Source organism: Micromesistius poutassou (genome assembly GCF_964030765.1).
Source record: "Micromesistius poutassou genome assembly, chromosome: 15".
Taxonomy (NCBI): Eukaryota; Metazoa; Chordata; class Actinopteri; order Gadiformes; family Gadidae; genus Micromesistius; species Micromesistius poutassou.
This window is the reverse complement of record NC_140285.1, coordinates 15,966,294-15,981,303: the sequence shown is the minus strand read 5'-3', so window position 1 is coordinate 15,981,303 and position 15,010 is coordinate 15,966,294. Positions and strand designations below refer to the sequence as shown.

Genomic DNA, 15,010 nt, shown 5'->3' with positions numbered 1-15,010 from the left:
AAAACATGTCTGAAATGTTGTATTTGACTTTACGGTTTTCAGTAAGGGTTAGCTTTGCTATCACATATAACCGCTTTTCTTTTCTTTTCACAGAATCTGTGCTCCCTCTGGTGGTGGTTCTCAGCTATGCGATTTAAAAAGATATAGCTCAGCTATTCGATATTTTCTTCAGAATTTCCGAAATACTAAGTAATTTATGATCAAAAAAAATAAGTAATATTAAATATGAATGAATACAAATTTGGTATTTAATTCAATTATGCAAGTAGCTTCATTCACATATATTTTGTCAAAAGGTCATGCCAGCTATACTTTCATATAATTTCACATTCATTTTACGCTTTATTAGATAATTTAAATGAGATAAGAAATGATGAGATGGAGAAATATACAGTGATAACAATATTTACCTGTACATTCCAAGTAATCCTTTGCATGCACATGTTTTTAACATAGAAGGCTGTGGGTGGTTGGCTGTTCATTAGAGAAATCCGCCTTGGCAAAAGACCCACATCAACGCATGTCCGAACAGTTCAGCAGCTGTGTGTGTGTGTGTGTGTGTGTGTGTGTGTGTGTGTGTGTGTGTGTGTGTGTGTGTGTGTGTGTGTGTGTGTGTGTGTGTGTGTGTGTGTGTGTGTGTGTGTGTGTGTGTGTGTGTGTGTGTGTGTGCATGAATGCGTGTGCGCGTGGGAAAATGTACTTGGCAAATTAGACGAATAGTTTTTTTTATGTGTGTATATTGTCATCCGTCTTTGTTTATCGCATATATGGGGATATTACAAAGATTAATAGCAGTGAAGCGTAACTCCAACGCAGGAATAGATCATAGTTATTAAAGGTTTGGAAAGAAAGTGGGCGATTCTGGCATGCGAAGAGAGCAAGTTCAAAAACGACAAACATGAGCCAAGTTGTTAATTAATTCCCAAGAATTACAACTCCGTGTATTTGTAAGTTAACAGTCAATAGGTTATGAGAGCCTGGGGGGAATGAAACAGAACTGTACACCGCCAAAGACTTCGCCAAGGAATGGATGGATGTGTGTCTGCGTGCCTGATGGACATCTAGTGTGTGCGTGTGTGCGCATGTATGTAATGTAATGTATGTGTAGCAGCAGGCAGGGGGAGGCCAGTGACGGGCGCCCCCTAGTGGTGAACAGCCCAGCCCTGCAGTGTTGACCATTGAAGACCATTGTATCACCAGACGTTATAGCCGTCCGGTGATACAATGCATTTACCTTTTGCTGTTTGTATGCGTGTGCGTGTCCTAGTGTATTGTTGTTGTGTGTTACGACCTGTTCTTATAAAACACACCCATCGTTTTGCAGAGAAACTCTGATCCGTGTGTGTGTGCGCACGCGCAGTGAGTGTTTAGAAAGATCCTTTGTCTGAGCCGGCAGCAGGCGAAGCGTGGACACCCCCAGCCAAGGCGCTTGCGCATTGCTTCACTGGACAGCACAGGCACATAAAGCCTGGTAAATTGCACCAAGGCAATAAAATGGCAATAAAATGACAACAACAGTGCATTAATCCATCACCAGGGAGCGCTGGAGGTACTGTAAAGACCTCCGGCTGGAGTCAAGAATGATTTCTAAGGTTTATCACCGATTGCAGCGCCTATTCATAATGCCAGGGGGCAGTGAGGAGCCTGAAAGGGCTGAGTCCACTCGGCCATACAGATATCAGAAAGACAGGAAACGAGCCATAATCAATACATCATGGATTTTCATTAAATAGTAGAGTTTCTTTTACTTATAGAACCATATAAATTATGTGACTATAAGTAGGGGTTTGAGCAGACAGGGGAAGATGGAAACACCCAACGCTCTGCTTTTACTGGCATATTCAATTTAGCTGTAGTATTTTCCATGACACAGCAAGCAGGGAGGCAGAGGCTGTGCTGTTCCAGCGGCACGGGGGCGCCCTGGCGGCCTTCTCCCCCCGCAAGCTCCCCGCGGCTCCCGAAGACAGAGAGCACCATTCAGGAGCACCTGAATTTATAGGGGAGGAGAGGATCAGCAGGTGTTGGAGACTGCCAGCCCAACGGCCTGGCTGAAGGGGTCTCTAGCTGGGCTAGCCCCGTTGGTTCAGAGTCGGACTGTGATTCCTGTTTCGGTTTGGCCCCGCGTTGTGTTTGCCGTGTCCTCTCTCCTCCTGGCATGCCTCCTCTCTCATTGCCTGCTGCTGCCGCGGCTCTGGCCTGAGTCATTCCCCTCAAAGGGGAAACAGATGAGCACCTAGACCCCGCAGTGCTGGTCCCATCGCCACGGCAACACATCTGAAAGACATTTTCACGTAGCTTGGACCGAATTGTCACATGTTGTGTTGAGGCGAAACACATGTGTTTGTAACATTAATTAATGTTGAAACACAACCATGGGTATCTACATTAATGTCCGTCTGTCCATCAGTCTGTTTCTCTCTCTATTTCTTTCTTTCTTTCTTTCTTTCTTTCTTTCTTTCTTTCTAAGCAGCAAAGGGCCCGCAGGTTGACAGCCCTTTTTATAATTTGCATCTTCACCACAGGCCCACTGCGTCTCAGCTGTTTATTTCTGCATCACAACGCTGACATTACAGCAACTCAGTCAAGGGTGACACATAAACTTTCTCTTTGTGTACGTTACTTCACTGCGGGATAAACATTTAGACCATGCCCAGATTTGTCTGCAAACTGGTTTGCCGACAGCAATTCTGCTGCAGCAGCAGCATTCTAAAACAAACCAGGTGTGGACATGCCATGGAGGAGAGGTCAAAAGTGGAAACACATGACACACTCTTTCTTCTTCTTCTTCTGCTTCTTCTTTTTCTTCTTCTTTCTATCTTTCTTCTGATATTCTGTACCCTCTGTTCATCTCATAACCAAAAGCTGGAGGAAAGGAATGTGTGCACAAATGATCGCTCAGTGGGAACTCTCAGGTTTGTGGAAACCGATTTGGAATCAGGATACAAAAAGGAAAAATATGAAAGAAAACAAATGAAATGAAAAGGGAAGGAAGCGGGTTGAAATAGGAATGGACGTGAGGTTAGACAGGGGGGAGAAGGGGAGAGAGGGGGGGGGAGAGAGAGCAGAGAGCCATAAAGACAGAAAATGGAGGCTACTAGACAGCACGGAGGAGGAGGTGAAGGAAGCCGGGGGTGTCCATGTTGTGGGGCGACATCTGTTTGGTCTACTCTGCTTCCCAGATTCTCTGGCTTTTCCTGGATTTTTGCCACACTGCGTATGCCAACGTTTATTTCAGGCCAACAGATGAGATGAAAGACTCAATGTTTGGACATGAGCTGTTTAGATGAATCGCCCTGTATGTGTTAGATATCCAGCATCAAAGCCCCCCATCACCCAGGCACCCTCAGAAGTACGACACCGACCACGGATAATATTTCACCCGTGTGCTAGCATGAATCAGCCGGCTGACCATCTCAGCCCATTCTACCAAGTTTTATTGCGAACTTGTTTACCACTAATGACCGTAATGGACTAGTCTGTGAGCACTCGAATGTGTGTTTAATGTATATATCCTGCAGGCCTCGGGGGACGACAGGAGCCCTAATAAGGACAGCGTTTATACTATGGAGGCATAAAAAGTATTCATGAACCTTTCATGAGGCCTGCTCGCCAGCACCCTAGATCATCTATTCTTTTTTTTTATGTGAACGATTTGTTATGCATTGCCGCTTTATTGAAGAATTTATCAAGCCTTTGTGAGCCATTAAAGTTGTAGTTCAGTTGAAGGCTAAGGCTGGTGCTTTATGTTGGGTAGAGAGCGTTGCTACTCGGAGCCAGGGCCTTTTTTGGGCAGCCCTTTCAAATTACCGTTATGCCAGAACTAGTCCTGGTGGATCAATTAATATGGACCTCAACATCTCCTGTTGAAATAAATACGGCCAGAGAAAATCTCGGGGATTTCATGCACTCTCTGAACTCTAATCCTTCACAGGAATGGCCGTCCTGAAACATTATGTTTATTTGACATTTTAGAATTGAAACGTCGGACAGGGGGAGCTCTGTAATAGACAGATGTTCCTCCCACCCTCCTCGCTGCGTCGGGCAGAATGTGTCTGTCACAGCTGGGGGGTTCTCACTTGGTAATGGACATCGTGTTATGGATCTACAGGCGCATAATACCTCTCATTCATAGATGGTGTAACCTTATACAGTTAATGGTGAGGTATCAAGGCTGTCGTGGAGGCCCAAGGCCAGATCATGTCGTGGTCAGTGCGGGCCATGCAGACTACCCAGGGCTGACTGTAAGGCAGCCTACAGTACGTGTCTCCACCGAATAGGAATGGATTAACGCAGCCACACATCCAGCTCCACTGCGGAAACCCAAGACGACTTTTAACAGTAAGAGGGCGACAATAAGTTGCTATCATTAATACGGAGACACATGCTGACCAAAGCGGTTTGGCGCGGGGGGGGTGGGGGGTGTACTGAAGGAGGCATGGCTGGACGAGCCTCTCGCTGGCCGGGCCAGATCATGATCAGTGTGTCCCAGCAGCTGTGGCCTCACTCAAGCAACACCCCTTGGTATCATGTGCAGCAGGTACCATGGCGGCCAGCCTTCCACACTAATCACGTACAGTGCGGCCGACCGTGAAATCATGCACACACTAACATGAGAAGCCGGGCACCCGATGCTGTGGCATAGAGACTAGGCTCAGCCTTTACTAAGCCCATGGCGTGTTTTTAACGTATTCAGTGCTTTAAACTCATACCCTGCTGAGCTTGCATTTTCCGCCACAACAGCAGCCCATTTTGTGGCGTCGTTTCCATCCAAATTGCTGTGAGTAGCCAACTCAGGCTTGTCTAATGTGTCTTGCCACATGGCAGAGGGAGCTGCAGAAGTAACGCTTACATTTTGCAGTCGCAATCACAATCACCACTTGTAGTTTAGCAGTGGGGGACTCTGAGCTAATCTTACAAGGGAGAATAATCCCAATTTAAAATCAATCAGTATTCATTTACCGTTTAAAAGCCTCCACTTGGGCCTGTAAATAAGAACCCGATTGAGTTGTAGTTGTACTGCAGTATTAAACCGAGTGAGTCATAACACTTGTCTCTTCCGGGCTTTCATTTTCAACATTTTCAATTTTTATAGTTTCTCCGCGCAACTCACGCACACAAACACACACCCACATATACAAGGTGTACTGAGCCGTACACCCACGTTGACACCGTGAAGCCTTTGGCAGACCATGCATACAAAGGGACCTACCAACATGAGGTCTCGACCTGCAGGGGACAGCGACCGGTGGCTCAACGTGTCTCACCCTCCTCCAGCATTTACCTCTGGGCAGTTAAAAATGATATCAGCTCATGGAGGGCAAGCATTACCATTTGCATTTTATTGGAGGCACAGAGATTTAGAGGAGGGGATATATCAGCTCTGAGCAGACAGAATTAGTTAACAATGCATTACCTGCCTTTTATGGCAGCTATAACTCTTTCCCCTGGTGGGGAGAGCAGATGAAGGGGGAGACGGGAGAGAGAGAGAGAGAGAGATAGAGAGAGAGAGAAGGATAGAGAGAGAGAAAGCGAGTGTGTGTGTGTGTGTGGTGTGGAGGATTTGGAGGAAAGCTACACAAGGATACTGGTGGCATGGCGCAGTGGGGGAAGGGCGGTGGTTGGTTGAGGGCGGTGGGGGTTGGGTGAGGGTGGTAGGGGTGCCTGGAATGAAGGCGCAGCCTGGCTGCGGAGCTCGGTGTGATGCACAGGGAGTGTGATAGGCACCCAAATTAGGACATCACGCCGCAATCACCTTCCCCGCGGACGGGCCCGCCCCGCCCGGGCGTTGGGCCGGGTGCTCACTGCGGACCTGCGGACGCAGCCACGGCCAGACGGCTGACTTCACCTGCACTGACACGAGCTGCCCCACACGCCACGGGCTTTATTAGGACAAGGACCGACAGGGATACTTTATTTGGGTGCGTTTTCTGAACAGGGTGAACGATTTATTGTGTTGCAATTTCCCGATTGTATTGCGCTGAAGAAGAAACGTTTTCAAAGGTTGTGTTTGTTGTTCTCTGGCGTTGGTGGAGAAGCTGCTCGACCTTTGCGAGGCCGGGCCCCATGGCAGCGAGGGCTTCCCTTCCCACGACTCCTTGCCAACGGCAGACTGCAGCTCACAGCGCGCTGCAGGAGGGCCAACCTCTGCCAATGTCAGAGGCCAATGGCATATTAGCACCGAGTTAGATTCCCTGTAAGGTTACAGCTACGTGGTTTAATGCCGAGAAAACAACCTTACCCAGACTCTTGTATGCTGCATACACTAATCTACGAGTGTCAATTCACTTTTCGATGGAAGTTATAGTAAGGGTCTATCAAATGTGTCTGTCTAACGAGGCATCTAATCAGCCAAGGAACAGTATATCAATATATATATATATATCAAATATTCAAATTCTAAAACTGAGTATACACATTTTTTATGTTTCCCATTATGTTTGTTTATGTACGTTTATCACGTTTATATTTTTTATCATATCGCTTTTTTTGCAATGTAACCATGCACCGAAACCAAATCCCCTAGATTGCGGGTTACAGGCAGCGCAGTATAGGTCCACCCCCCCCGGATCCCCCCCGTCCAAACCCATTGGGCCAGGTTTGTCAGCAGAGCTCTCGGCGCCATAAAATAGCATGCTGCTCGAGCCCTTAGCCAGACTTAATGGTCCCAGGGGCTGAGCGTTTACTAGTGACCTTTGAATTCCATTTGGAGTGGAACAGCCTCTTTTTCTGCTAGGAAAATTCCATCGCCTTAGAGGTGGAGCGATGCACCACTCTGTTGGTCCGTGCACATAGTGTGTGTGTATGTTTGGTATGTAAAGATCACATCCAAAGCCCGTTTATTTGGTGGGGAAGATTAATACGGGACACACACAATCACAGTGCCATGTGTAGACGTGTGTGCAATGTGGGGCTTAGCAGGCCCTGTTTTTTATTTAAATGCTCAAATGAAACCCAGAAAATGTCACAAATCAAAAAGTGTGAGTTGATATTAATGCAGAATAGATTAAGTATTATAGGACATAACCAAATTACATTTGGATTGTGCAAGTAAAAATCTAAACATGAACGCTCATGTGTTAAAAGGTATTCATAACATTACATCTATTAAGGGCTCTGTGGAATGATCCCTTTTATGAGTTTCAGTGTTTTATGGCCAACATGAAGTGTTTGTCTTGTAAATGGTTTGTATTAAGGACGTGTGGTTATATCTCATTTTATGCCAAACAACGTCCCCTGCTGGATGAATCTAGCCAACGTTATGGAATTATTAAATAAATAAACCCTATTGGATTACAGCCAAAGGCCGTCAGTCACAAATACCATCCGTGTTTGCACTCGATTGAGAATGCGATTGACACGTAAATATGGTAAAGAAACGCAATTAAATCCTTAAATAATAAACTTCCATTGCAAAACACTGGAATTGTTTATTAAAGATTGATACTATAGAATTGGGAGGCCACTGTTAAAATTCTGACAAGATTGATAAAGTCGTATTCAATTCAAGCAATGGCTAGCATATGTTGAAATGATGAATTGAAAGTCAATTACAGCAAACAAAAATCCTTAATTAGTTTAAATTACATGTTTTAAGTTATACATTTGATCCAGATAAATAATTTACAGTTGGTTGGTTACACTGGCTCAATAACACACAGAAGGAATACATCCCATTTCAAAAAGCAACAACTAAGCATCGACAGTAGAATCACATTGCATGCTCATTGCCTAACACAGTTTAGGAAGAAAAAAAGGAAGCACACCACTAAAGACATTTGAATTTGGTCCTTTTCTTTTTGACAAAAATAAAAACCTGAATGCCCTATCGGAGGATACTGCAGTGGGACAAAGTAACAGGTTTACTACAATATTTAAAAATCACATGTTACAATAAACCAAGTATATGAACACTTCAGGCGCATGTCACGTATGGTTACAAGAGTATCAAAGACAAGTCCCCTAAACATGGAGGTTACACTTCTGGTGTTGTTGAATATTATAATTAGGTACAATCACAATTACAGGGACTTATAAATGGACAATGGTTGCCTGAAGCAAATAACAAAAAGCCATCTAAAGATACTTTCCTCCACAAGGTGGCAGACTGAAATGACTGAGGAATGCTGGTTCTGTATGAAGATTGTCTGTGAATTCACGACATTAAGGGGGAAGATGGTGCTGTTATGATGCGCCTAGATTCCACATATTTATAATTGAAAGGAACAAAGAATCGTTTTATTTGAACTCTTTATACAAGTGCATAACAAATGTACAAATCCGGAAAAGACAACAAAAAAGAGAAAGCATCGCGAAATCTGATGCCTGATCAACAAGAGGTTTGCTTTTACAAACACCAATATTACCACTGCTGCACCTCATTAAATATCTGGAGAGCCATCAGGCTATAACATGAAATGGGTTTGTGTGGAGTCCATTTTAAAAACCGTCAACAGAAAGTAAAAGTGCACAGGATGCAAATAAGGTTCATGGATAATGCTGAATGTTGCCAACATCATCAGAAGAGGGTGGAATTTTGGCAATATTTCATACAACCTTAAAATGTACAAAAATAAAAACCAACAAATGAAACAGACTTGTCCCCAAATTGAAAAAAAGTGTAGTTACAACATTCAGGAAGCTGCAGCTACAGAGTCTGAACAGACTTGATAAAGACGTCACTAGAACATGATGGAGGGAACATTTCACAGAACCAAAGCACAGCTACGTCTCAAGTGGACTGAATGCCTACATGTCCATGCAAATGCCAAAGAATAAAAACGGAGTCAGTTTCACTTTAAAACTACAAACACATCAAAAAGACAAAATGGTACAATGCAATAACTCATGGTACAATGCAATAACTCCCTCCAACAGGATGTCTACTGTCTTCTCTGGGTCCTCTTTGATCATTTTCAGCCATGTGGGGCCGTTCTGTGATGACCGATACACGGGGCATCGCCGGAGATATAGCAGTTTGTGTGTGTGTGTGTTAGGGAGTGAGGGTCTTCCATTTGCCAAGGCAACTGGCCGTCATTATGGAAAAGATGAGGTTCTGAAAATGTCAAATCCGTCCCTGCATCAGAGGGTCTCTACGCCCACGGCAGGCGCTGTGCTCACACACTCACAGCATCCTTCTCCTTCTTGTCGCCGTCTTCGTGCCAGGTGAGGCGCTCCTCGTAGAAGGCGATGACGATCTGAGGGCATTTGTGATTGGCTTCCTTAGCGAGCACGAGGTCTGCCTCGTCCGAGTCTTTCCTGCACGAGACCAGAAAGAAGGCAATCAGTTCAACGCAAAAGGTCTACGGGGACCAGTGGTTCCCCCTGGACCTCTAGGGGGGTCCAGAAGATGTACTTTTTATTTTGTACATTTCAGGTTAAATTCATCCATCTGCTGCACTAGAGAGCAAGATCTATCCTCGTAAAATATTTTGCACTCTAGTAGACAATTATATAAACACATTTATAGATATGAAAGGTGGTGAAAAATATATTCCAAATCCAAACACCACTTGTAGATTGAGTTGCATTAGAAGGCCTGCCTCCATAACCCTACCTAGAAACTAGTTATGTGGTACGTTTCCACCGCAGGAACCAGGGTACATTATTCCCCCCCCCCCCCCCCCCCCCCCCAAAAGGGGGAGAAGGGTCTAGCTGCAGACCTCCAGCCTCAGGCCCCTCTCCAGCGTCTAACCTTTTCTTGCCCCCAGATTGGAGAAGAAAGTGACGTCTGAAATGTTTACACCAGACATGACCACACGATGAGGATTCGATAGCTTTGCTCATAGTACCTACATCCATAGTGATAATCAAGACCTGTTATTATGGCCGTTATACATATGGGTCATACTGCAGTCTCTACAATCCAATGTTTACCGCGGGATGTGAATAAAGGTTGCTTTTGATAAAGACAGTGTGCAGTTGTATCGCAACAGTCTCATTTTGGATACAAACTTAATCCGAAAGAGACAGTATTCTTTTAGTTATCGAAAAGGGAAACAACCTTAAAACTAACGTCTCAAAAGCTGGATGTATTAACGAATGTACACCCACTTATAATCCCCCTCATCCACAAACTTCACGCCACTATTTTGTACTTGGATTAAAACTCAAACTCTATCATAATTGAATCCTCTAAATACATAAGATATTGTTGTGAAAGTACGGGGCATACATTCCTATTCACCCTAATGAGGATTGGATAAATTTGTCGTCACTGCCGTGAATGGGAAATGCTGCATATTTGCACTGAGACTGAGGCATAGTTGGCACGATTTTGTTGGTCAGATATTTTCCTCACTATTTCTCGCTGGTCCTTCATCCGTTATGTGCGTGATGTAAAAGGACCTTCATTTGCCCGACCTTTAAGGATCTTTAGATAGTGTTGGAAACGCAGACAAAAAAGGGTCTGAAGGAACTGGGGATGCACGATAACTTTTTTTTTTTTTAACCAATACCAATAACCGATAACTTTCAGCTCCTAAAGGCTGATACCGATAACACATACACATATAAATATATATGATCATGACATTGTTGCTCAGACATCAGTAGAATCAACGGGGGGTTTAGGGGGGCGGGCTTGCAAGGGGCGGGCTATGACGTAGGGTCCACGATGGTCCCTGTCACTCAGGTGTGTTTTGGTCTGACCGCAGCAACGGAGGCAGAATAGGCAGAACTCATCGCGATCATCTTAAATGTTGCTGCAGCGATACATCATATATTCCGTTGCATCCACAACAATCGATGAAAGATTGGAGCATGAGTTAGACAAATAGAAGAAACGACGAATAAGAAAGGCATCGCAAACGGCTGCATTACCAGAGAGCGAGAATGGCAGTGTGTGTGGGTGTGTGGGTGGACGAGTGAGGAGAGCGAGCGGTAGCGGTAGCGCGGTGTCAGTTTAGTGAAGTAATTAACGAGTCTGGTTGTCTCTGTGTCAACGTGTACTGTAAAGTTAGTGAAACTAAGAATAAAGTACACAGCCTTTCAATAATCTGCGGCCGCTTCATTCCGACCTATAAGCAGACCCACTGCCGGTCAAAGGGAAGGGTGGTACCCCCGATAGAACAAGGGATGTGAATAACTCAAATTTTTCATGGTCGAATAATCAGTGGGTGGTATGAACGAATAATCGATTATTCGATGTGTGCCGACATTCACAAAGGCAGCCATGGATCATCGGCAAGAAATCACTTAATATCTTAAACGCAAAAAAACAAACTTTAACAGTGATCAGTGTTTGTGTTGTAATAGTGCTACAGATATCATATTAGTATATCATATCAGATTAGTTCCGTGCGTTAATTCTTGTTTATTTGAATAATTGAATATTCTGACCCATCCCTAGAGAGAACATCGACGTCTCCCCTGTGCTCTCGACTACGGTTTGGGAGCCGACAGCAGGAAAGGTGTAACATAATAATAATAAAAAACATTTTCTATATACGCGTGCAGCTGTGAACTCATGTATTGTAATTGATTGTATGATGTGTACTTTTAGGGTTACGATAAGACCTTCATTTAGCGTTTGTGGGAGCGGGGCACTGAAATTATATAGGCTATGTTATCGGGGCTATTCGTCATGATATCTGACTTTTTTATTTTCGGTTCATAATGTAACTCGAAATTTGGCAACGGCAGGCCGCAATTCCAAGTCATTAATGGGAAACACTGGGGACATAGTCGTGCCATGGTCATGAAGGATAGTCTGTGGGAGTCTAGCCTGTAAGGGCTTCCCTTACAGGCATTTTGCATCCATGGCCCACAAAATTAATTCAGCCGCTGGTTCAGAATTGCATGGAATGTCATGAACTAACAATAATAGGACTCTGTAGAGCTGTTCTCCCCACTGAACTCAAATGGGATGAGCAACTTGAACAGTGACAATCACGTCATTAATTACAACCAAATAAATCCTGAAATAGGGATGCAAGAGGTAGCAAAAAAACGGATTGAATGAATATACAGCCAAAATCGCAACAAGTGCTTTTGTTGGAAACTGTTTTAATTATTTGATGGTTTCCACCAATGTACACATATCTAATGTCAGTTTAACCCGTATTCTATATACTGTCTATATGCGTAACAGCCACAGCAAAGAGCCACTGGGGACGCAGTTTATTTTACCTGCCTTTCACGGCTATAGAGTGGGTACACTTCTAAACAGTGATTTGATGTTATAGCCATTGAGAACCTTTTGAAATGTGAGTCATACCAAGTTAGTTGCATTCTAGTCAGGCTTTTGTTTAAGTCCGGGACGGACAAGTCTCCTCGGCAGATATGCACCCCTGTACTCATACTGGTGACCAATTCTTTAGTCTGGCACTTCAGATCGTTGTAACTCTGGTTTGTGAATACCTATTGAGTATTATATCATAGTATTATTAGTAGTATATATTGCGTATTATTACATATATTTAAAAATAGATCAAGACTATAAAACTACAATTTGAGATATGATTAATAATTAGCACTATAATAATTAACAGTAGCACTACACTGCTTGACATTTCACTTAAAAAAATAAATGAATATGAGAGGGGCTTGCACATCTTGAAGACACATCCCAATGGCCGCCACTATTTTCATGGCAAAGGAGCATTTGAATGTCCGTTAATGTGTTGGTGGTAATGTTTTGGGTCATTGTTCAGTAATGAATCGCGAAAGGATTCATCATTATGGAAAGACATTGTGGTTTAGGACACTGCTACATAGTTTCTCACTTGAGACTGGTAAAACGAGGGGTTTCATTAGCCCAAGTTACAGTATATTTACCCAGCAGTGCAATACCCTGTTGTAAGCACTGCATGTGCGGCAGGCCCATAACAAACTGACTATGTATAATATAGACCGCCTTATACAGTTTGTTTGGCTGTGACACTTTGGTTTAGAGAATAAAAGGATTGATTTTAACATGTCAAATACCTTGAATGTGAACAATTGATTGCGGGCTGACCTACTGGTCACCGTTTCACCGGTCAGAATTAGTATCATTGCATAAGTTAACCAAAGCTTCCCCAAAGTTTTGGGCTCTTTAGAATATAGCATTAGAGGGATAACTATGAACTAACTTGCATTAATCATAAAAGCCAAAGACCCACCACTTCATGAGGAACATCAAGTCCCCACATGAATCTGTAGCTCCGATGATCTTCTCTGGTTCCAGTCCTCTCTCAAAGCCACGCGCAACAAGAACTTCATCCTGAAAAACACATACAATGACTGATGGCCGATTCAAGAATTTGTAGCCACCTTCCAACAGGTCCTCAATATGCATGACCATCATCTCTCCCTTGTATAATTATTTGAGCAATCCATGTTTATTTTAGTACGAGATTCTTATCCCACTTATCTAGGCCAGCAAATTTTAACATAAGCATCAAGTTTCAATCCTCAAAAGAAGTGGAAGTCAGTGGCAGTGACATGTTTGCTGCCGCTTTGTAACACTAGCCATGAGATACTTACTTCCTTCTTCTTCTTGGGCTTACTACCACCTTCCTCGTCATCAGAGTGCTTTTTCTTTGAGCTGCTTGTTTCTTTTTCTTTGGAGCGCGACACATTTGTGCATGATTTGCTCGCACTGCTAGGCGTGGAGCTTCCGCTAGTGCTGCTGCTCTTCTTGTAGGTCTTCATGAACTCAGAAATCAACTCTGGGCAGTCGAGATTTTTCTCTGGTTCCCAGGTGTTGTGCTTCCTGTAACAATACAAGCAAAAAAAAAAAGAATCACAGAAGGTAGTAAATAAACCCCCTTGAGTCCAAACAGTAAACATTGAATAAAATGCAACATCAAACTTACTCTGAATATCCCTTCCATTTAAGGAAGAACTCCACTCTGCCTTTCACTACTCTTCTGTCCAGCACTTTCTCAACAACATACTCTTCCTCTTGGGAGGACGAGGAATCGTCTTCGCGAGATTTCTTGCCCATTGCAACCAGTTCGCTTATTGACCCTTAGAAACTGACTTCAAAAAGGGACAGACACTTCACCCTGGCGTGTATAGAAAAGACAAGCGTAATTAAATGAATTCCAAGTAAGATTTGTCTATTTAATAACCGAGCACTATCAATAATTATGAAATACTGTCAAACATGTTACATGCAAGTCTGTTAGCACACATACGATAACATTAGCCACTAGCTTCCTTTATGCATTATGCTATTATGCATTAGACGGTTTATCAGACGTTTGCAAGGCAGTAATTCGTTTTAGTCATTAACACTTTACACATTAAGACAATTGAAGTGATGTTGAACAACACACTGCATATCTTCAGCGAAAGGTTAGAGTCGCAAATAGGAAATTTAGTCACCGGATTCCCAGCTAGCTGCTCTGCTCTGAGAGGCAGACACTGCTAAAGCCGGTAGCATTAGCACTTAGCTCGTCGATCTCAAAATGGAGCGAGTTCATAAAGGGCCCCAGCTAGGATCACTCAAAATATCACATTTGCATGTGTAAGATGACATGTGGTACTGACCTTCTAAACGCAGGCTGTTGTGCACGACTGCGGGGGCTACAGCTGTCCTGGTCGCTCCGGGATAACCTCTGGTGCGGAGGACTGGAGTCTGAGGAGCCCCGGACGGAAAAGCGCGGGTTGAAGCGCACGGGGAAGCCCCGCCCCTCCGTCAGCTGATGAGGCCTCTATCCAGGCGTCTATCTAGTATCTACTTGCGGCATTAATCCATCCGATATCTCCCTTTGTATCTATTTTACACACACATACACACATGCACACACACGCGCACGCACGCACGCAGGCAGGCAGGCAGGCACACACACACACACACACACACACACACACACACACACACACACACACACACACACACACACACACACACACACACACACACACACACACACACACACGTATCGCCAGGTAATATTGCACATACTAGGATTTGCACAGTTTTGTATAAACATTCAATTATACAAAACGTGCACTTTATTCAAATGAAATTACATTGCAACAATTTAGCAAAAAGGACGGCTTTCATGAAAACAATGATACA

The 15,010-nt window shown here is 43.9% G+C and overlaps 1 protein-coding gene across 1 annotated transcript; it reads right to left on the bottom strand.

Annotated features, from left to right (window-relative positions):
- Positions 1 to 7,407: 7,407 nt before the first annotated feature.
- Positions 7,408 to 14,584, bottom strand: cbx5 (chromobox homolog 5 (HP1 alpha homolog, Drosophila)). Its single transcript, XM_084479316.1, has 5 exons — positions 14,476 to 14,584; positions 13,797 to 13,988; positions 13,465 to 13,693; positions 13,101 to 13,201; positions 7,408 to 9,255 (listed from the first exon to the last, which is right to left on the bottom strand). The coding sequence occupies exons 2-5, from the start codon at positions 13,925 to 13,927 to the stop codon at positions 9,114 to 9,116; spliced, it is 603 nt and encodes a 200-aa protein (XP_084335442.1). The 5' UTR covers positions 13,928 to 13,988; positions 14,476 to 14,584; the 3' UTR covers positions 7,408 to 9,113.
- Positions 14,585 to 15,010: the final 426 nt, after the last annotated feature.

What these genes read in the sequence shown, in the direction of transcription:
- cbx5 (XM_084479316.1), bottom strand. Translation starts at nt 13,927, where the DNA reads ATGGGCAAGAAATCTCGCGAAGACGATTCCTCGTCCTCCCAAGAGGAA. An exon ending in AGCCCAAGAAGAAGAAGGAA is followed by an intron (nt 13,202 to 13,464) that starts GTAAGTATCTCA and finishes TGTGTTTTTCAG; the next exon opens with GATGAAGTTCTTGTTGCGCG. An exon ending in TTGATGTTCCTCATGAAGTG is followed by an intron (nt 9,256 to 13,100) that starts GTGGGTCTTTGG and finishes GGTCTCGTGCAG; the next exon opens with GAAAGACTCGGACGAGGCAG.